The sequence below is a fragment of the Zingiber officinale genome, chromosome 8A (genome assembly GCF_018446385.1).
Source record: "Zingiber officinale cultivar Zhangliang chromosome 8A, Zo_v1.1, whole genome shotgun sequence".
In the NCBI taxonomy this organism is placed as follows: Eukaryota; Viridiplantae; Streptophyta; class Magnoliopsida; order Zingiberales; family Zingiberaceae; genus Zingiber; species Zingiber officinale.
Window position 1 is genome coordinate 27,909,167 of NC_056000.1, and position 21,978 is coordinate 27,931,144.

Below are 21,978 nucleotides of genomic sequence, written 5' to 3' on the forward strand. Positions count from 1 at the left end.
CTATGTCGAAGTAGTTTTAATTTATACAGATTGATTTACTAATTAGTTGAGTCAAATTAGGAATTAGTTGGTGCCGAAACAATTTTCCTAATATAATTCGTAATTTCCTAATTTGACTTAACTTATTAGTAAATCAATCTGTATAAATTATAACGGAACAGAGAGCCGAATTATATCAGGAATATCACAGTCCTAATCTATCAGGAATTGGGATTCCGAATTTTATTAGGAAAATTTTCTCAACGCAATAAACATAAACGTAACAATTTTTAAATCAATCTGTATAAATTATAACTACTTCGACACAGAATCAGAGAGGAACAGAGTGCCGAGAGGAGAGAGCGATCTCTTGCAGCAATGGAGATCATCGACGTGTGGGATGCAAATTTACTGGAGCAGTTGGAGTCGATCGCTGTTCTTCGCCGCTGCTTCCCGATCGTCGCCATGGACACCGAGTTCTCCGGCTTCCTCCACTCCACGCCTCGCCACGCCGCCGAGGAGCGCAGATACCGCGACCTCAAGTACAATGTCGACAACCTCTGCATGATCCAGCTAGGGATCGCCCTTTTCGACTACGCCGGCAACCACCCCGGCATGGCATGGCAGATCAATTTCTCGGACTTCGACCCCGACGTCGACCCCTGCTCGCCGGCGTCCATCGACCTGCTGAAGAACAGCGGTATCGACGTCCAAAGAAACCGGCGCGAAGGTATTTCTTCCGTTCGCTACGCCGCTCTGCTACGGGAGAAACTGTTCGATCACCACGGCGGTGCGTTCGTCACGTTCCACGGCTCGTACGATGTGGGCTATTTGATGAAGTTGCTCGCCGGCGGAAGGCCTCTGCCGGAGACATCAGGAGAGTTTATAATGGCGGCGAGTGGCATCTTTAACGGAAGACTCTACGACGTCAAGTACATGGCGCGGTTCTGCGCCGGTCTCCGCGGCGGAGAGGTTAGCCTTAAGAAGCTCGCGAGTATGCTGAACGTGAAGGCCGACGGCGTGGCACATCAGGCGGGATTCGACAGCTTGATTATTGGACTGTCCTTCCGCGAGATGCATAAGAGGTGGGCAGTCATGGGCGATCGGGACTCCATGATTCTCTATGGATTGGAGAGTGTTTGCCATGAAAACAAGAGAGCTTCTTCTTCCCGTCCTCCTCTTCGGCGACGCCCATGGACTTTGCCACCTGGGATGTTCATGATTCCGCCGCCGATGACGCGCCCACCTTGGGCTTTCCTGTCTCAATGCTTTGGCGGCGGCCCCGGCCATGGCCCTGTTCCTCTGCTGCCGCTGGCGACGCCACGCGTCAGATGGTTCCAGCCGGTTCCAGTTCAATGTTCTTTTCACGGTTCCTGTGTTGTCATTCTTCAGAGTAGTTTTTAGTTGTTTGCTATTAGGATTCTGTCAGTGTGGGACAAATACGTTCTGGAATGTAGAAATTGATTTTATGATTGGGAATGCATAATTCTACAAATGATCTGTTTTAGTTTAATATCTACAATTGATTTTATTATTCTGTTATTGAACATTTTAGTTTAATATCTATAATTGTAAATTAACACTTTGCGATTTGCGAATGACTAGCCAAGTGTGTTTTCTTAGAGTTGAAAGGTATGCTGATACATAAAGAGGACCAACAAATACAATAATTTAAAATATTCAAAGAATCTATTCAATGGAAAATATCTTAACGATGACTTATAAATTTTCCAAGTATAAACATTTAAAAATAAGTTTATCCTGATACCCATAGGAGACATCTCACCTAGATCATCTGATATAGCTAAAACTATTTTTTTTATTCCCCTCTCTTATTTATATATAATTTTATTCTCTCTTATATACACGTTGATGTCTTTAAAGAGTAGCATCAAAGTGGAGCTGATTTTAAAGACTAGTTTCAACGTGCTTATTTTTAAAAACAAACATCAACATGTTAGTGTTGGTTTGGGAAAATCAACACCAACATGTTGGTATGTACACCAACGCCAATACTGGTGCTTGGTTTTTGCAAACTAGCACCAACGTGTTAGTTTTCGCAAACCAACACCAACGTGCTATTGCGTAAATCAGTACCAATGTGCTTGTGGTGCATGCAAATCAACATCAACGTGTATGTAGAAGAGAGACTTGCATGCAGGAGAGAAAAGATAATTCTATTCAAATGAGAGAGTGGAATAAAAAATTCAGATTTGGTTACGTCAGATAATCCATGTGTGGGATGTCACCCACAGTTGTGCAAGTCAGGTAATGTTGAATCAAAGGTGACTGACCCGGTCCCATGAAAGTTTCCTACCGGGTGTTAGGGTAAATTGGGGAAGTGCACAAGGATGCTCATCTTGACAACTAGCATTCTAAGGTCTACTATCCATTGAGGAGGAAAAATCTCAATAATACGCCGCAACTGAGTCTCAAACTCTAGATCTCTGATCTATCACTAGAGGCTCTAACTATAACACTCAACCCCCAAGGCTATCAAATACTACCTTATTGACAACATCTGACACATATGAACTATTCCTGGTAGTTTGGGACATAAAAATATCAGTGATTAATGCCCTCTCCAACTATTTTCTGACCACTATACAAAAACCAATCAATAAGAAATTTTCTTATTATTTAGTTTTCTTTGGAACTCATATCAGCGTATATTCTATTTGTGAAGAAACCAATGTAGCATTCTAAGGTTTAGAACATCTTTTCTTTAAAAGGTTTTATTCGTTAGAAGAGACTTTCAATCCCACTAGGACCCAACTTGATCCTCATTTCTTCATTAGTACCTTATTGAAAATAACTACTTTGGTTACAAGCCCAACTACTCCACAATCTTATGATTCCCTAGTTCCTCCTAGACATGCGCACAAATAGTAAGTATTGAGGGGTCCCATGGGCCTCCTTCATCTCCTTGCTCCTCAACAGACAAACAACCTCATCAACCCACTTACTTAACATTGGCTTAATTAAAATAATGAGCTACCACAACATCAGCCTAAAGAACTTCGGAGACCTTATTATTGGGTCTTTCTAATACTATACCTCATGACATTACTTCTTATATCCAAAGTTTAGTAGAAATTTTAACCTTACAAACTTTCATTGAATTGTGTAAAGTCTTGAAAGCTTTCCATAAAAAACTCCCTCCTAGAATAACTATGGTCTATGAAGCTCAATTCAGGCCAAAACTCAAATGTCAGAAGCATGGCCCAGCCTACGAAGACTCTGCTAAATATGGATGTCCTTGGCAACTTCGATACTCTTTGCACAAAGTTAATCTTGATTATTAAACCTATACAATAACCTTTTATAAAGGGAGGTTAGTTACTCCTTTCACTTTGATGGACTATGGACTTCTTTATAAAGTTTGGATACATGACCCTAACTCTCTCAAAGATTTTTTGAATAAACTGGGAACTATTATTTCTCTTGCATTAGAAAAAACTAAACTTTCGTAGCATGTAGTTTTGACAACTCTCCTCCATAATGAATTGATATTAAAATAGAACCAACCAGACATCTGATTAAAATCGATATTAATAAAGTTGAGGATATCAAGTTGAATTAGAAGATTACCTTTCAGATCCTGATATTGAATGAGAAGCTTCTCCTACTTTTGCTGATAAACTAAAACGCTGGCATGCCTCAGTTAGGGGCGGAGCCACCCTTGGGCTTGGGTGGGCTCCATCGCCACCTATTTTTAAAAACTTACAAGCAAAATTTTATTTTAGCTCATATGGTTTATAGTAATTTCATTTCAATCTTATTTCTCCCTATTGAATTGTCAAAAATCTTAATTAAACCTAAAATTTCCCTTATTTCCTGCTTCACATCCCTATGTGTATTGCTCTATCTGTCGCACGAGCAGTCGACACCGCCACCTTCCTTGTACCTCCTCACGTGCGTCTAGCTGCGACTTGACTAGCACAACCATGACAAACATTCTCCTTATCAATGCGCTATATATGTGGGGCATTGCCGCAACCGCAGCCGTAACCCTGTCATCGCTACCTTCCTCCTTGATCACCACGGCATCACATTCATTGCTATCCGTTGATAGTTTTGTCATCACTGCTCTCCCTGCCACAAGCGATGTTGACTCCGCCTTATCGTCATGACTCGACCGCAACTATCGTCGTCGGAACAGCAACGCCGACCATCAACCCTAGGTGATTTTAAATCTTAGCTATGCCCTTGGCCTCGGTATAAGGAGCTCATTGGGCTTTGGACCATATTAAAGATCCCTACAATTACTTATTAGTAGGAGAGACATATACTGAAAAAATCCATCGATCCATGGACATGAACATCAATTTTTTTTTTCTTTTTTCCTTCAAAATACAACATACAATTTTATTCCAACATTATCAGCGAAAAACTGAAAGATTATGCAACAAAAGCCTAACTAGTTTAGTTCTCTCAGCCAGAGCATACAGAGCGGCTTTACACCAAAACGTAAATCCAATTCAAGCTAGCAGTTCTCAGGCTCCTTCTCTAGATTTCACAGGCGAAAATAATTTGGATAACATGATGGAATCTCGACTCAATCATTCAACCTCTACGGTACCTCTACTAAACATTTATATTAGTGGTACCTAGGAGATTCTCAAACAATATTGTTACATACCAATTAGAAGGACCTTTGAACTATTTGAGGCCCATATTTGTAATATATGTGAAAAATTTATAAGCAGTTAGTGATTGTCTAGAAACTATCTTTACAAAAGAAAGTTTACCAAAAAGTAGGAATATAAATGAACTAAATGTTCATGAACAAGTTTGGTGTTTAGTTTAATAAGAGCTTGTTTGTGCTCGTTCAATATACACAAAATCAATTAAATAAATAAGTTTGAACAACTCGTTAAATTAAACAAATAAGGTTGGACACATATGTGTTCAGCTAGTTAATATTCACGAACAATGTTTACAAACCATATTTATTAATAAAACTCTTATCAATATGTTAAATAAAAAAGTAAAAAAATAAGTTTGAATTATCAAGATCAATAACGAATCAAACAAGTTTGAATTAAGAGTTCGATAATATATAAATAATTCAAGTTCGAACCAAGCTCAAACGAAGTTTGAATTAGGAGCTCGATAATATCTAAACGAATCAAGCTTAAGTCAAGTTTCAAATAAGTCCAAACTTACGAAAATAAACCAAATTAAGTTTGAACAATCATTTCAAAAACTTAATTCATTTTAAGTTTGACTCATTATTTTATCAAATGAGTTTCAACATTCCAAAACTAGACTTAGTTTGTTTATAGCTTTATTACTCAATTTTTTTTTTAAGATTTCCTAAAGTTTCTCTGTGGCCATTGGTTTGAGTATTTTTGTAAAGATGATTTTTAATTATTAATAATTGAGTTTTTACTCTATAAATCTATAATGCAAAAAGTAAATAAAGCTAATATGATATCATTATGTTGCACGAATATTCGAGACCGAGTTATAATAACCAATATCTTTTGTTTCAACGAATTATTAGGAGAAATCAAGAGCTTTAATAAATATTTTTTTATTGTAGTAAGTTGTAAAAAAAAAATAATTCGAATTAGCCGGAATGACCGATAGAAATAGAAGTTTCCCATAATTATTATTATTATTTTTAAATTACGTGGGTAGACTCTTTCTCGCTCGAATAAAGTCTGGATTCAGCTACCTGAACTATCGCAACAGATAAAATAAAAAAACCATCAGGCCATGGATCGGGGCGCGACCGCCGCCCCAAGGTCTTTCTAAACCCCACAACCTCTCCCTTATCGGCATCCACGGCCCTCCTCCGCTTCCTCCCGACCTCCGCCATTCCACCTTTCTGCTAGACGAGGAGAGAGCGAGAGTCGTCTTCTCGCCGCCTGCCCGCTATGGCCTCCGATTCCGCTGCCGATGCCGCTGAAGTCGAGAGGCTCTACGAATTCGGGGAGTGTCTCAACGAGGCCAAAGACAAGACTCTGGTGCCCCCTCTTTTCTCCACTCCATTCATGCCATTCTCCGTCCGAGAAGAAGTGTTCTTCTCTTCGCTAGGGTTTGCGTTCTCAACTGAATCTCTGTTTGTTGTGCGTTTTCGCAGCATGAGGGTGAGTATCAAGGTATCATCGCGGCGGTGAAGGGGCAGAGCGTGAAGGCGAAGCAGCTGGCCGCGCAGCTCATTCCGCGGTTTTTTAAGTTCTTCCCCAGCCTCGCTACCGATGCCATGACTGCGCAGTTTGATTTGATTGAAGAGGATGAACTCGGGGTTTGTTTCCATTATTTTCTTTGGACTTTATTCTTGAATATTGGCAAATGGAGTGTTTTTGGTTTCTATCAGTGATTAAATAGAGGCAATTGTGGGTACGGGTGCTTTTGTGGTTACGTGCTTCATAATTGACTGGAAAAATACACTGAGTTCTCGTTTGTGGTTACTCTGCGACTTACTTTTGTAGCATGCACATAATCTCCACTTGAACGCACTGAACCAAAAGTGGAGAAAATGTCTATTTGTTGTTGTTAGTAAAATAATATTTTTTCCCCTGCGGGGTTCTCCGTGTAAGGCTGGTGCTTCTTTGTATAGAATCAGTTATTAAACATACACAAAAGAAGCTTGTCTCTAATGTGATCATGTATCATGGACTTATCTTTTTTGTAATTCATATCTAGGAGAAATTTGGTGTTATCATTGATGGCTGTGTACAATAGCTCATTGCCTATATTTTTGCAATATTTGATTTTCATGTCTAGATTTTCTAAAATCATCTGTCTTTTCTTTGTCGTATTGTAATAAGTTAATATCATTAACCCTTGACAACTTACACACACACACAAAAAAAAGAAAAACTTTGAAAGTTCAAGTTGTTTTCTTTGTATGATACAATGACACAGATATCCTGTCTTATACTATTCTCATATTTGCCATAATGAGAAGTGGAACACATTTTTATTGATTCTCTATCTTTAACCAGCAATTGCAAAGCCTCTGTAGTTTCATCTTGTTCATAGTGACATTTACTTTTAAGTATTTTGTTCTTCACATGCTTACTACTGTGTATATTTTAACAGATCAGAATACAAGCTATTCGAGGTCTTCCTCTTCTGTGCAAGGATACCCCTGAATATATATCCAAAATTGTGGATGTTCTTGGACAACTCTTAATATATGGTACATATTTGTATCTGATCACCAATTTGTGGCATTCAATACCTAATATTCAATTTGGACAACTCTTTATTTTTTATTTTTTTACTTTATTACTTAAGAGGAAAATGTGGAGCGTGATGCGGTGCAAAAATCCTTGATGACCCTTCTAAGGCATGATGTAAAAGGTAAAGCCACAATGCTCAAATCAATGATAATTAGTGTGTATAATCTCATCATTTTTCTAAAATTACTGACTGATTTCTAATACTATTAATTATTTTCCTTTTTCTCATTGCTTCATGTTAGTCCATGAATATGATATATATGATCCTGTGCGTGTTTGTAACGGGACAAACAATAAAATTTTATCACATTTCTCTTCAATTCGAATTTGCTTGACCTGTTATGCAGATAGGTCCAATTATTTTCTCCTCGCCTTAATATATTCAAATAGCCATTTTCTCTTCATTTTTAGGCCAACAATACTTTACTAGACTAGGAAGGAAGCAGGGATGCACGCCACACAGTAAATTATGAACGTAGATGGATAATCTCCTCATTTCACTGATACCATTCTTCTTGCCCTGATATAAATCAGTTTACAAAACTAAACAGAAAGCAGAGACCATCCCATCTTTCCCTCTGTGTCCTCCTTGCCCTTCACCAAGATCTAGGCTTACATGAGGAGAGGGAACTTATTAAGATAAGTTCTGGGCTTTGTAGGAAGCAGAGACATGTACAATTTTCTTTCACATATTGTTGGCCCTTAGAATTTAAAGTATATGATGGTCGCTGCAGCTTGAACCATCAAAACACCACCTGTGGACCTCATTCTGATCCAGTGCAATTGACAATCTGGTAACAGATTTGTTGAGTTTTCACAATTAAGATTTTTTTTTTCTCTCCACATTTTTCCCACTCAGATTCTTTCCTTCCTATATTCAGATTGGTGGATTTTCTTTCAGCTGAAGTCTGTAAGCAGGGACACAATACCAACCATACCACTGCCCTATTAGAAGCCACATTGGCAAAGTTAGAACGATGATAAGTGGCCAAGAGGCCTGACTATCTGCTTATAATTATGCTGATGTTATGCCAATGCCGATTATATTTTAGTTTCTCATCGTATGCTTTAGTCAAATTTGTAACTTCTGCAGGCATATTTAAGAAACTTCTGAATTTCTTTTTTTCATGTCAAGTTAGTCTTTTGAGAAGGTCACACGCAGATGGTATTTGAGTTGAGTTTCGGATTGCTTTTGGAAGTCATGTAATATTAGGTAAAGCATGACCTAGAGGCTAAGCAATTAATTCAAATTTTAGTGTGGTTTTTGAAATTCCATTCAATGTGATGTCTAAATGAAGAAATGAAGGTTCTGAACGAAACCAAGTCCCAAATGATTTAAGTGATCTGATATATCAGGAATTAATAAATGAGAATATAGTTCTGTTCATAACTTTTTCTGCAAGGTATTTTTTGGTTACTTAGTGCAAGATAGAAATGCTGCCAATTAAGGCTAATAAACATATATTTGTGTTAGTGGACTTCCAGCTGTATAAAATAAGTCCTTGAATGATATTACATGGTTATTTTTGTAACAGTTGGCTTTACTGTCTGCCCTTTTTTTCTGCAAGATGAATTTATTAAGAGCCTTTTGAGAAGAAAATCTATTCTGCTTTGGTCCATTAACGTTTTTAATTATCTGATTGATGGTTCTGGGTTTTCAGCTTCTTTAACAGCTTTGTTTAAGCATATTGAGATAGGAGCAGAGAATGTTCGTGAGAAGGTTATTTGTTTTCTTAAGGACAAGGTAAACTTGTATTGACCTTTGTATCTTGCTTGTAAATATATGCTTTTTTTTTTATTAATTGTAAAGGTGCATCACTAGGTGTTTCCTCTCAAGGCTGAACTTCTAAGGCCTCAAGTGGAAATGGAAAGATATGTTACTGATTTGGTGAAAAAGGTAAATCTCTGTTCCTTTTTGTGGGTTTTCCCCGTGTCTTAACCAGTAACTTTTACATGATATGATTTTTTCTTATTTATTTCCAGAGCTTACAAGATGTAACTGGTGCTGAGTTTAAGTTATTTATGGATTTCCTGAGGAGTTTTAGCATTTTTGGTGATGGCGTGCCTCCAGAAAATATGCAAGAACTGATTGAGATTATTGAAGGACAGGCTGACCTAGATGCTCAATTCAATGTAAGTAGTAGACATCATAAGTGAAAATAGATTGTGCATGACAAGAATCAAAATAATTGTATATCTTTGCTGTCAAGTTAGGCTCCTTATACATTTCTCAGGGAATCAAGCACATATATATACACACATTATATAAGGGCAAACAATCTGCAATTTGCCCAATGAAGAATGCCTCATATATATGGATGACTAACGTGCAATCCATCCAGAATGAATGTATCATATATACATGTGGTGAACAACTCTCAATCAACCTAATAGGAAATACATAATATATAATGTAACATAAGGGTGAAGGAATTACAATTCACTCGAGAAGGATGCATCGTATATAAGAGTGAACGAGCCTCAATCCACTCATAACGAAATAGATTGTGTATGCACATATACTTACTTTCTACAACAGTGAACGACTCGTAATTCACCCGAAATTCACCTCACAAGGATAGAGTGAATGACCTACAATCCACCCAATGAATAACACATCTCCTGTAATATGGTCGAAGCCTATGAACACACAAAAGGACTCAAGAGTCCTTGTTGAGGGCAGAGCTAATGCTCCATAATTATGAGAATTATTAGATTTCTAATTATGAGAATTATTAGATCTATTCTAGCATAAATAGTCATGCCCTCTTATAAAGCGTTGAGCTGAAGCTCCATGATGTTCGAGTCGCATTCATTTTCTAGTTAACCTAGTTTGATAATTCACATGACTCCTTTGGATCGTAGAGCGGTAGTTCTCTCTCTCATATGATTTATCTATCATTTGGCTAGTTTAGCATAATTGATTATTTAATTCAATTTATTGAAATTCTCATGGTATTTCCAATTCCTTAAGGGACTATGCTATGCTTCCATAATTTTTCTTCTAATTTAGAGTTACTTTGTGGTAGTCTAACTGATAAGTTTCGACAAAGAATAGATTAGACAGCTAGGCAACTAGAATGTAAAGGTAACAAGTAATTTAGGAGAAATTTATCAAGCAACAAGAGTAGTAACGATCATACCTAATTCCTTTTTGCTAGACTGAAAATCATAGATAATCTATAGCGTCTAGTTTATCCAATTAATACACACAAGACAATTTTCATAGAGAATCAAGCAGGAAAAATCCACATGATCGATCGAAGTGTCCAAATTGCTTCGGTTGGGGTTTTTCCTTCTATGTATCCTAACGCAAAGCAATGTGGGGTAGTGGTGTCATAGGAATGTGTAGTGTCGCAGGATTGCTGCAACAATGACATTGGCGTGCAGCGACAACAACAATCGCAATGACGATGGCGATGAAAGTGTGTAGTTGTGGCAACAACGGCGGTTTGTGGTGGTGGCAGTGGCAACGACGGGGATGGCATGCGTCGACGGCGGCGTCTGCAGCAGTGGCATGAGGAAAGGGTGTTAGGGTTAGAAGGAGAATAGGAAGGCAGACACGGGCATGGGAAGAAGAAGTAGGGTTATGTTTATTATATTGTATTTTTGCAGAAAAATTCAACTATTTTCTAAAATCGCAAGCAGGCCCCTGTTGAAACTTTCAAGAGTATATAACATATATGCAGTCTACTGTTCTATCAAACTTTGTCTTCTTATGACGTTTGCATGTAAATTAACATAGCTAAAAAAATTAATGTTTTTTTCTTTATATCTCATGTTGTGCCTTGGTCTTTATGCTTTTTTACTGTATGATTTTCCCCTTCTTCCATCATACCTGTCCTGTTGTTGTGTATTTGACACTTGGCACAATTTGAAGGCCAAGTAGGGGTGAAAGAGATGAACTTTTTGTTGATTCCTTAAATATCTTTTCTAATATTTCACATAGTTTGACTTAATATTGGAAATGAAAAACTTCACCTTAGTGCTTATATGATTCTCTTTTCAAAGGGATTGTGGTGGGGGTGGCCAAAAACCCAGACCACATTTTTCCCATTTTTTTCTTCTCATGGGGCTAGGTTTTCTATTTTGGAGATTCCACTTTCAGGTTTTGATAGTAAAAAAAATTTAGAAACCCACATGATCGGAGTTTTGTTCAAAGAATAGTTATGAAGATATTCAGCTCTCTTGCTATATTACAAAATATTGTAACAGTTTTAGGAATAGAACAACACAACCTAGTTTGACCTAAGCTATTAGTTTTGACTCAATAAGGACCCAGATTTGTTTTAAAGATCATTTCAAAGTTATATATACAAATATGGAAAGTCTTTAAAAAATAGTGAAAATACAATACAAACTTTGATTTCAATTTAAGGAAATCCAAATGCGGAAACAATCTAACTTGACACTCATCCATCCTGATCATTTCCCTAAAATTTGACACAATGAAGAAGTAAATGCAAGAAGGGTTGAAACAAAGAAATAAAATTAGTTAAAACTCTATGCATATGGATTTATAAAACCTATAAGATCGGTAAAAACTAAAAATGAGAAAAATTGATGGTTCTGCAATGCTCCATCTAGATCTTTTGAGCATGGCCTCCTAAACACTTGATGATTCTAAAGCAAGTACTTATGGGTGAACCTGTTGAATCTGTGTTCACATATGTAGCTAGAGATGTCACAATCCTCCTAGGTGAGATAACTAAATCATTAACCTGTTGAACCTAATTTTTTTAAAGTTCAAGTTAATAATAGCTCTTTCATTTAAGCTTATAAAAATTGCTCCATTATTCCACAACTTATAATGTGAGACTAAACTAGCGGGTCATAATCTCACATTCTCACTCATTTAAGACATAACATCCTTTGTCAGATCCAAAGTTCAACAGTAGGCCTAAATTCTTCCTAGTCGGTGGCATGTGAGGCCAAATGTTGCCTCCTCCACAAATCCAGCACTTTTCAAATAAACCACTCCACAGCATATCATGTGGGAATTAACTAGGGTATAACAGGAGAACCTATAAGGCTCTAATAGAAACACATTTGGTTTGTCCATGATTAATTTACCAAAATAAACCCCCTGATTCCTTTGATTTCTTGAGATACACCCCCTTTTCCTTTTTTTTTCAACTAAAATGCTCCCCTTCTTTTTTCTTTTCCATTATACCCTTCCATCTCAAAATTCTTAATCACTTGCTGATTTTGAAATCAGTTTGTGACAAGATTTTCACTTGAAATCTTATGTAAGGATTCATTGCCACCTGAAACATGCAGTTTTGTATACTCATGTCTAATGATCCTTGGACAAATCACTTTGGCCTAAACATGTTGATTTCATTACCAGCTTGCTTGGGCATGGGGAAAATTTGCAGAGAGTGGTCAGCAGGCTGATTTGCACTTGACAAATACATTTTGAGAATTGTTGCATCATAGTGGTGCCCACTTGCTTTCGTTTAAACAAGCAAAATTTTGAATCAACTTACTTGGGACAAATTGAACAGAATGGTCAACAAGATGTATTTGAAATCGACTTTGACAACATTTTCACTTTGAACCTTATGTGCAAGTTCATTTCCATCTAAAATTTGCATTCCGAGGATACTCACATCCTAATGATGCCTAAATAATCCACTTTTGTCCAAACAGGCTGATTTCAGGATCAATCTGCAAGCTGATTTCAGAATTAACTGGTAAGAGGGAAATTTAAAATGGAAGTGTATAATGAGAAAAATGGCCAGGGCACATTTTGGGGGAAAAAATGGAAACATGGGGTATTTTGATTAATCTGAAAACTAAGTGCCTGTTCTGGTAGATTGCCTTTGATTTTTTGTGCATATGGCTGTGTGCCACATCTTTGTGTGTGTGGCAATACTATTGTGGATGCATATGGCCCCATTCAAGACGCCAACTTAATCAAAAGCTCAATGTCCACTCATGGACACGTTAGGATCAGTTCCTCTAGGCAGCTGCTTTGTCTTATCATTGTATATTTGGCTTCAGGGTTGTGTAAAAGCATATAAATGATATGCCAACCCAAACCTTCACTCAGATCTCTTTCAAACCCTTGGTCTCATTGATCACTTAGGGTTCCTCCTTAGTGCATATGGCATTGTGCCACTCACTTTTTCCTTTGTTTGCTACTCTTGATGAGTTTAGAAAGCACATGTCTTGAGGTATGCCGAAGCACAAGCAGCTAATAAAGAAAGTTGGGAAAGATTCATAGCGACTGAACAGAATGAAAGTACTTTTGGGTAACATTCTATTTTTCAGGCTAATGCTTTTACCAAATAAATTATTGTTGAGGAGTTTGTGTTACCCAATGCTGCATCCCAAGACACAATTCTCATTTCATCGTTTATATGATCCTTAGCATTTAGCTGATCTTTTTGCTATGCCAACTGCCTTAACACCGTTTGAAACATCAAAGTTGGATTTCATGTGCATTCTATGACCACAAAGTTCTATGTCCCCAAAGAGTAGCTTCATATTGGCTTATTATTTTCCTCTCTCTCTATCTCTCTCTTTTGAATATCTGTAGTTTGAATTTCAAGCATGTCAAAAAGAACATTCGATTATTTTTCTGTCCTTGCTTTCTTTGTAAATTTATAGAATTTACTTGTCATAATTATTTAATTTTACTTTTGGCGCTGACAACTTTGTTTATCCAGATAATTAGTTATGAAAGCTTACTGGAATCTCTGTTGCTTCAGGTTGAAGATGTTGATCATATTGACAGACTGATTTCCTGCATGTGTATGGCTCTTCCTTTTTTTGTGGTAAGTGGCAAGATTGTGTGTAAGATTATAACAATTGGCAATGAAGTGTTACATTTAACTGCTTCTATTGTGTCAGAGAGGTGCCTCAAGCAGCAAGTTCCTCAATTATGTCAACAAACACATATTACCTGTATTTGATAAGGTAACCTTTGTATGCGTGTATACATTTTACTTATTCCTGTTGCTTTACAGTCTTCTAAAGGTAAATTTGTTGCATACCTTGCCTTACTAGTCTAAATTGTTCATAAAATTTTCACCAAGGATGTTGTATAATGATCTTAATCCAAACTGTCTGGATGTTTTTGTTGACTCTCCCTATATCCTATCTCAATGTACCTGTCGTGACTGCTTCTATAGTTATAAGTGTGGTGAAAATTGCATACATCCTCACATTGACCTCTAGTACTATAATTATTCATTTTCTGTAGCATGTTTTGCTGTCCTGATGGATGCTGATCTGATCTTCTCAGCTTCCTGAAGAGAGGAAATTAGATTTGCTCAAGAATCTTGCTGAAACTTCACCTCGTGCAAGCGCTCAGGATTCACGTCAACTTCTTCCATCCATTGTAACACTATTAAAGGTACTGTGTCTTGCACCAACAGTTCATCAAAAGCACATAGCATTATATCCCTTGCTCCCACCATGCAGTCTTGACCAGCACTTTTTCGATTATCCTGTTTTGTCAGTAGGGTGATATGGGGTTATGTATTCCTGATTCTTTCATGCCATTTTTATTGCTGCAGTCACCCTTTCTTTATTTATATTTCTCAAAGTTATATTTGCTATTCTTCTGAAGTAATTTCTTTGTACTTTTTATTGGAATATTTATTTATTTGACAGTTGTATTCATCTGTTACTAGTTTATTTCCTTTCCTATTTATCTAGGGCGTCCCTTTTTGATGGAGATTTGTTATTCATTTTCTCTCTCTCTCTCTCTGCAGAAGTACATGCCTCTGAGAAAGACGGAAGAACCTAAATATAACTATCTGGAGTGCTTACTATACTCATTTCACCATTTAGCGCACAAGGTTATCAACTAGATTTTTTGTTTCAGTCTACCTTCATATGTTTTTCTTTAGTGTTAACAAATATTTTTATGTTGTCCGATATCTTGATTATGCAGACCCCAAACACTACCAATAGCCTTTGTGGGTACAAGATTGTTACTGGTCAGCCTTCAGACCGGCTGGGAGAGGACTTTTCAGAGAATTACAGAGATTTCATTGAGAGGTGAGACAAGCTTACCATTTCCTTTCCCTTTCTGAATCACCTGGAAAATGCTATCATCCAGGAGTTATATTTTCATGCTTATAAAATTGTTAAATTTGGTAAACATGTTAATACTTATGATAAATTGTTTAAAAATACAAAAAATTATAGATTAATAAATATCAAAATATAAAATTACATTAAGATTTTATATTCAAATCGACTGCCTATTTGAACAATTAATTAAGGAATAGGTTGGCATAAGGTCTCAATACTGTGATCAATGGCATCAGTGGATGCAATCCGAAACACAACACCAGCAGCTTCTTTGCTTATATTTTGGTTTGAAAGTATATTTAAAGTGTCAAAGTTGATTGACCAATCATTTATCCCCCAAAACTGGAGTTGCTAGGAAAGAAATCTTTATATATTTACATTGCTAATGCTCCTTCATAAATGGGTGAGTATATTTCACCATCATCATCATGGGTTTTATCCCTACATTTTTCAGCTGAGTGCAGGCTATGCATATCCCCTTGCCCTCTTCTCCGATTTTAAAATCACAGCATATGCTACTGTTCCTCTCAAACTGGAACAATGCATGTCGCAAAGCACATTATCAGATGATTCTCTATTGTTTATCCCTTAAATCCCATGAGAACATAGAGATCATACATAGGTCTGTATCTTTTTATTTAGTGGTGGTAATTTGGAATTTTTTTACATTGCCGTTCTGGAGTTCTAATAATCCCATGAAAAACACACATCATTCATAGGGTTGAGTGGGTTGTTCAATCTAGCATTATATTTCAAGTCCTATATTTGATTTGTTGATGTGTTACAGACATATTGTGATTCTAAAGCTTTGTGCAAATCATCCTTGGCGCCAAATGTTTTGCTCAGTGTGATTTCACTTGCCAATTCAAAAACTCTTCTGTTGCATGATCATCTGTCATCATTGAGTTTGATGCACACTGAAACTACTTCCGCCTCCTTTCAGTTTGAGGGGTGTTAAATGGAAATTATCTCCTAATTTTCTACCTATGTCACATTGATTCACATCCAATTCTTTCCTTATTCGTGCTAGATTCCTTCCTGATTCAACTTGTTACCATACCATCTCAACATCTACCAAATATTTTATTTCCCTTTACGTTTCCTTCCATTATTGTCATATTGCCACCCTGATAAAATATTGGTTGTGTCTTGTTTCATAAGAATTGCACCAATGTTAAATGTTTGCATAAACAATTTGGTTCTACTGGTTCTTTGTTTTTTATTGGTTTTCTTGATTTTCATTCTATGCATCAAAATGGACTGGATTGACCTTGTGTACTTTGTACTCCGGTTGAGCTGACCGGTCCATACTGACAATTAGGACGTTTGGCTTACAGAATGGAATTAACAATATATTTCTTTAGGTAGTGAAATAGATTATGAATATGCATTTATTAGTTTGATATATAGAATAACAATGCATAAAAAATATAAGAATATTTGTTGTTGGGATTCATACAAGGAATACTAATTTGGTGAGAAGAACAATTCAGTTAAATTACTATTCCGGTTTGCTTTTGTAACCTAAGAATAACTATTCCATCAACATTCATCAGCAATATATTGCTATTCCTGAATCCTGCGTTCCAAACATGTTAGGTTTCACATAAACATGTCTAGTAACAAAAAATAATACTCAATAACATTCTGAGGAAGTGCAAACGCTCCATTGACAGATTCCAAGGATAGTGAACTAGAATTCCTTTAAAATGTTACCTCAAACTCAATTGCTGGTGTAACACGCAAATTGCAAGAAAATGTGGAACCTTGCAGCCATTATTATGGTGGAATTGATTTTGCTTAAAGCTTGTGCTTCTATTTAAAAGTCATGCATTTGACATCTTACTTGTCACCTTCATGAAGCAGATTGAAATCCACGGAAGAATTTGTGAAGAATTCCATGAAGAAATTAAACCACGCCATGAATAATCACAACAAAGCAATGTCTTCAGCAAAGACACAAGAGGCAAAGGCTAAGATAGTGAGTTTTTCTTTATCATTGCCAATTCAAAATATTTCTTCAATGAGGTTTAGGTTCACTTGAATCCACTGCATACTGTGCAGAAAATCGAGCAGCAGCAAAGTACATCAGCATTACGCATCTGCAACAATATACTGGCAATGACCCAGGTTTGCTAGGCGGTTCATCATAAGGTGTTGAACCATTCTCAACTAAATATAACATTCCAATCTTTTCTTTCAGCCATTACACGCAAAAGCACCTTCATTCATCGGAGACGAAAAAATAAACCTATCATGGAAGGAACCAGTGAAACAATCATCAGCTTCAACTGCTACAGGGTGTGTAAGAAGCTCTTCAACCTTCTCAGTGCTCTACTGTTTTTTTCTCTTCTTCCTTTCTAAAAACTACTTGATGCCCAGGAGTAAGAGGAATGCATCTGTCAATGGGTTAAATGCAAGCACTGGAACTAACAAAAAGGCACGTGGTGAGGGAATCGTGCAAAACAAGCTCGTCGACAGAGCATTGCAAGGTTTGTCTCAGGCTGGTGGTAGGAGAAATGGAAGAGCAGGAAGAAGTTGGGGAGGGCGAGGCAGAAAAGCAAGAGGTTTTCCTTAAGTTTCCTAGGAAATCAATCAATAGGATGGCTCCATCAGGAAATGCCTCATCACACCTTTTTTTTTTTATCAAGATCGATACCAGGCAAAAACATTGATGTTCATTCCGCTGTTTGTATGGTTGTAGCAGAAGACAGCACACGCTTCACTTAATGATTTTGAGACAAGTAAAAACGTGTTGTAACATTTGTTTATTCATCGTAGTTCTCTTTTATAGCGTGATTTGAAAACTCTCTGCTGTCATCTGTTTTGCTTTTGTATTCCTAGATCGCTGTGTATAGTATTGCCCATATTTTTTGCTTTGGAAATACCTTTGCATTGTGGTGATCCCTTGGTTTGATTTAATATTTGTCGTGGAAATAATATATCTTGTCTGTGTTCTAATGAACAATCAAAGAATAAGATGATCACAAGTTGTTGGGCTGAAAAGTAATTTGAATGACATTATTTTAACTTGCTCAGTTTTTCTAAAATCATCCTAGAACAGCATAAAAATGTATATCTTTATCGTGGAGAGCTATAATTCATCTTAATTGGATGTTAGTTCACCACAAACAAGATTCTTAGAAGTAATATATTGTGTAATTGCTATTTTATTAAAGGTGGTACAAATAATAATGGGCAAAAAAAGAATAGAAAGGATCTACCACAACAACCATGTAGTGATTATGACTTCGCGCGAGTGACTTTAACCTTGAGTGAGCGGTAACCTTGGTTGTGACGTTAACGGAGTCACAGCCGTAGCACGAAGGAGTAGGCTAAGAGTCGAGCTATGGATTGTTTAAATTTATTTAAAAAGATATCAAAATTTTAAAATAATTGTTTAAATTTGACTTAATTTATTTTTTATGAACATGAATTTATTTAAAATTTAATTTGAGTTTGGTTCATTTAAATATTATCGAGCTCTCAATTTAAATTTATCTTGAATTTGGTTCAATTTATTTTTTATGAGCATGAACTTATTTAAAATTTAATTTGAGTTTGGTTCATTTAAATGTTATCGAGCTCTCAATTTAAATTTATCTTGAATTTGGTTCAAGATTGACTTGAGTTTGATTCGAACTTAATTTATTTAGATATTATCGAATTCTCAATTCAAACTTGTTTAATTGTTTAAAAATTTTAATTATTTGATTAATTATTGAACTTGATAATTCAAATTTATTTATTTATTTTATTATATTATATTATTTATTTAATATATTGAAAAGAATTTTATAATGAATATGGTTCATGAACATTGTTTATTCACGAACCCTTACCGACAACATATCAAACGTAGTCATCGGGAAATTACGATTGTGCGCCACGATTTCCCCCTGAGCCGATGGCGTCGTGAGAAAGTGTTGAAAGAACGTCCCTCTTGTGGCGAGGCGACAATGTCGAGGGATGATGACCGTGTTTGTCACGGTGGAGAAATCGTGGCGTCGGTAGAGAAAATCATGATGAAGAAGGTGAGAAAATATTTGATTTTAAAAAATCAAAGAGGAAACAAAATCACGAGGAAATGTTTGATTTTAAATAATCAAAAAGAGAAAAAAAAAAGCTCTGGTGATGGAAATGAAACATTAGGTTTCGTTGTCTGCGAATAAAAAAATATATAATTATTTTTTGTTTGCATGGTAAAATAATATTTACAAAGGAAAACAGTCACAATATTCATATTAGATTCTTAAATAAAAAATTTACCATAAATTTTACATTTTATATAAAAAAATTCTTACATCTATCCTACCCATTCTTTAAATTCATTCCTTAAATATTAAAATATTATTTTCTCTAATTCTCACTTCCACTTCCACGTTTGTCATTTCATATACAATAATAAAAAATATAGAGGGGAGAAAAAAAATAAAAAAAAATATAGTAAATTATAGGAAAACTAATGTATTATGTAGTGAAAAATGAATATATAAATTTAATAAAATAGTTCTTCTACTCTAAATTTTAAAATCTGAATAGGAAATATGATATGAATGTTCTTAGTGTATTTTTTTTCTTCAATTATTTCAATGTATAAGAAAATAATTGGGATTGGGCTAAGATTTGATCAAATGAGTCAAATTTATTCTAATGGGTTAGATTTGATCAAATGGACTAGATTTGTTCTCATAGGCTAAATTAGATCAAATAGGCCAGATTTAATCAAATGGATCTTAGTTTGGTCAAACGGTCCTGAGTTTGATCAATAAGTCTGAGATTGACTTAAATGAGCTTAGGTTAAACAATAATAAAATATAGGTACAGAAGACCCCTGTCCAATTAGATTATTTCTAATGAGAACAATGAACTAAGCTAATGCATAAGATCGGGTTTCCTAATTGATTGGTTCAGTGTGTCATTCAACTAGAACTCCTCAAATAAAGAATATTTATTTTTCTTATTTGTTTATAAATTTTGTATGTTTGTTCCATGCATATATGTAAATTGAATTAACTAGTTTTGTTAGTTTTGTACTGACAGTATTATTTTTCAAATTTAGATGTCATGAGTGATATACATGATAATCCATCGTGATGTGCAACGAGCTGAGCTGAGGGAGGCAATTTAAGAGATAAGGTATGACCTAGTTTACTGAGTCAAAGGATATATTGGAGGGTTTGATCGATTATGTAAGTATCCCGCAGTAGTTTTGATGTAATTAACCAAGTCAAGTTAGGTCTTGTTATGGTTTGATCCTTGTGTCTAAGTGTGTAGGAGCTTAGGAGCACAAAAATTCGAGCAAAAGACGCAGCTAGCGAGAATGACGACACGAGAGAGAGTCGACGGGCTCGGTGCGTCCGAGGGACGAGGCGCTGTGGAAGAGTATGTTGGCGAACAAGAAGGAAGCGCGCGATGGTTCCGAGGGACGAAAAGTCGGAGCGGAAGGTTGCTCTAGAAGGCCGAAAAATGGGTTCGGGTGAGTGTTGGGTTTTTCGGGCCGCGAAAACCGCGTTTTCGCGTTGTGGAAACTCCGAATCACCCTAGCCAACGGATCCGTGTGAAGAGTATAGAACAAAATTTACGAGTACGAGTTTACAACTTAGATCTACTCCTAGATCTACATGAAGAAAGAATATACCCTTGATGCGAAGCCCTTCGCAATCCCGCTTGTCCTCGGTTCGCCGAATCTCGAAAGTGTCAAAGTAGACACTTCTCTATGTGTATCCACATAAGCAAGAGATGGAGAAAAATCTCTAAGGATGTGCTAGCAACCTTAGAGATCAGTAGGGAGGAGAGGAAGAGCAAGAAGAAAACTCAAGAGGAAGAAGAAGATGGAGTTACAACCACTTGAATGAAAAATCAATTTTTCATTCCACCTAAAAGTGGCCGGCCACTTCAAGGCATGTAACCCCCATGGAATATCAAGAGTCAAGTCTCTTGATCTCCTCCATGAGGTGGCATTTGGTCAAGTCAAACTTGACCAAATGAAGAAGCCTTGATGATGTGGCATTGGTCAAGTCAAAATCAAGTCAAAACTTGACTCTTCATCTTCCTACTTAAGTCAAGTCAAACTTGACCACTTCTCTCCCTTGGTTGATCTAATTTAACCATTGGTTCAAGTCAATTTTAATTTAATGAATCTCTATTCATTTAATTAAATTAATTAAATGAGTCTAAGTCCAAATTAGACCCACTTAACACATGAACCAAATTGAGTCCAACTCAATTAGCGTACTTTGGATTACTCTTAATCCAATTTGGTTCATCATATGAACGTAATCATTTAGGTTCATCTAATGAACCTAATCTCCATCTAATTGCCCTTAGTGTGTGACCCTATAGGTTCTTGTAACGTTGGCAATGCCCCTAAACCCATTTAGGAGCATAAGTAATGAGCGGTATCTAGCAACACATCATTACTACCCAAGTTACAAGAATGTTGAGATCCAACATCACCTTGTGACTACTAATTGTGACTTCTCACAAAATATGACAAGTGTCCTTCTATCCTAGACATCTAGATTGATCAATGTGAGGCATAGACCGTGTCATCCTCTAATCAATCTAAATCTTGAACTCCAAGTAGACTCACTCAATCAAATGAGCTCAATATCCTATATTGACTCATTTGGACATGGCCATGCACTTCGTGGTCTCACTCTATCAAGAATATCGATGTCGCTCCCGTCATATATGAGGGATAGATCCTATCTACATCACTCACATCCCTCTGCATAATTCGTTACAT

General features: G+C 36.4%; 2 protein-coding genes across 3 annotated transcripts; both read left to right on the top strand.

Moving 5' to 3' along the window:
* Positions 1–357: 357 nt before the first annotated feature.
* On the top strand, positions 358–1,383 carry LOC122010640 (probable CCR4-associated factor 1 homolog 11). Its single transcript, XM_042567153.1, has one exon. The coding sequence runs from the start codon at positions 358–360 to the stop codon at positions 1,381–1,383; it is 1,026 nt and encodes a 341-aa protein (XP_042423087.1).
* A 4,269-nt stretch (positions 1,384–5,652) lies between these two features.
* On the top strand, positions 5,653–18,034 carry LOC122008177 (apoptosis inhibitor 5-like protein API5). Of its 2 annotated transcripts, none has more exons than XM_042563795.1 (16): positions 5,653–5,954; positions 6,071–6,235; positions 7,036–7,135; positions 7,234–7,299; positions 8,840–8,922; positions 9,001–9,075; positions 9,162–9,311; positions 13,895–13,960; positions 14,037–14,102; positions 14,431–14,541; positions 14,903–14,989; positions 15,085–15,191; positions 17,091–17,208; positions 17,292–17,357; positions 17,431–17,528; positions 17,610–18,034. In XM_042563795.1, the coding sequence occupies exons 1-16, from the start codon at positions 5,865–5,867 to the stop codon at positions 17,803–17,805; spliced, it is 1,644 nt and encodes a 547-aa protein (XP_042419729.1). In that variant the 5' UTR covers positions 5,653–5,864; the 3' UTR covers positions 17,806–18,034. The 2 variants fall into 2 exon arrangements, with proteins under 2 accessions (XP_042419729.1, XP_042419730.1); XM_042563796.1 differs by having other exon boundaries at positions 17,094–17,208.
* The last annotated feature ends 3,944 nt before the right edge of the window (positions 18,035–21,978 follow it).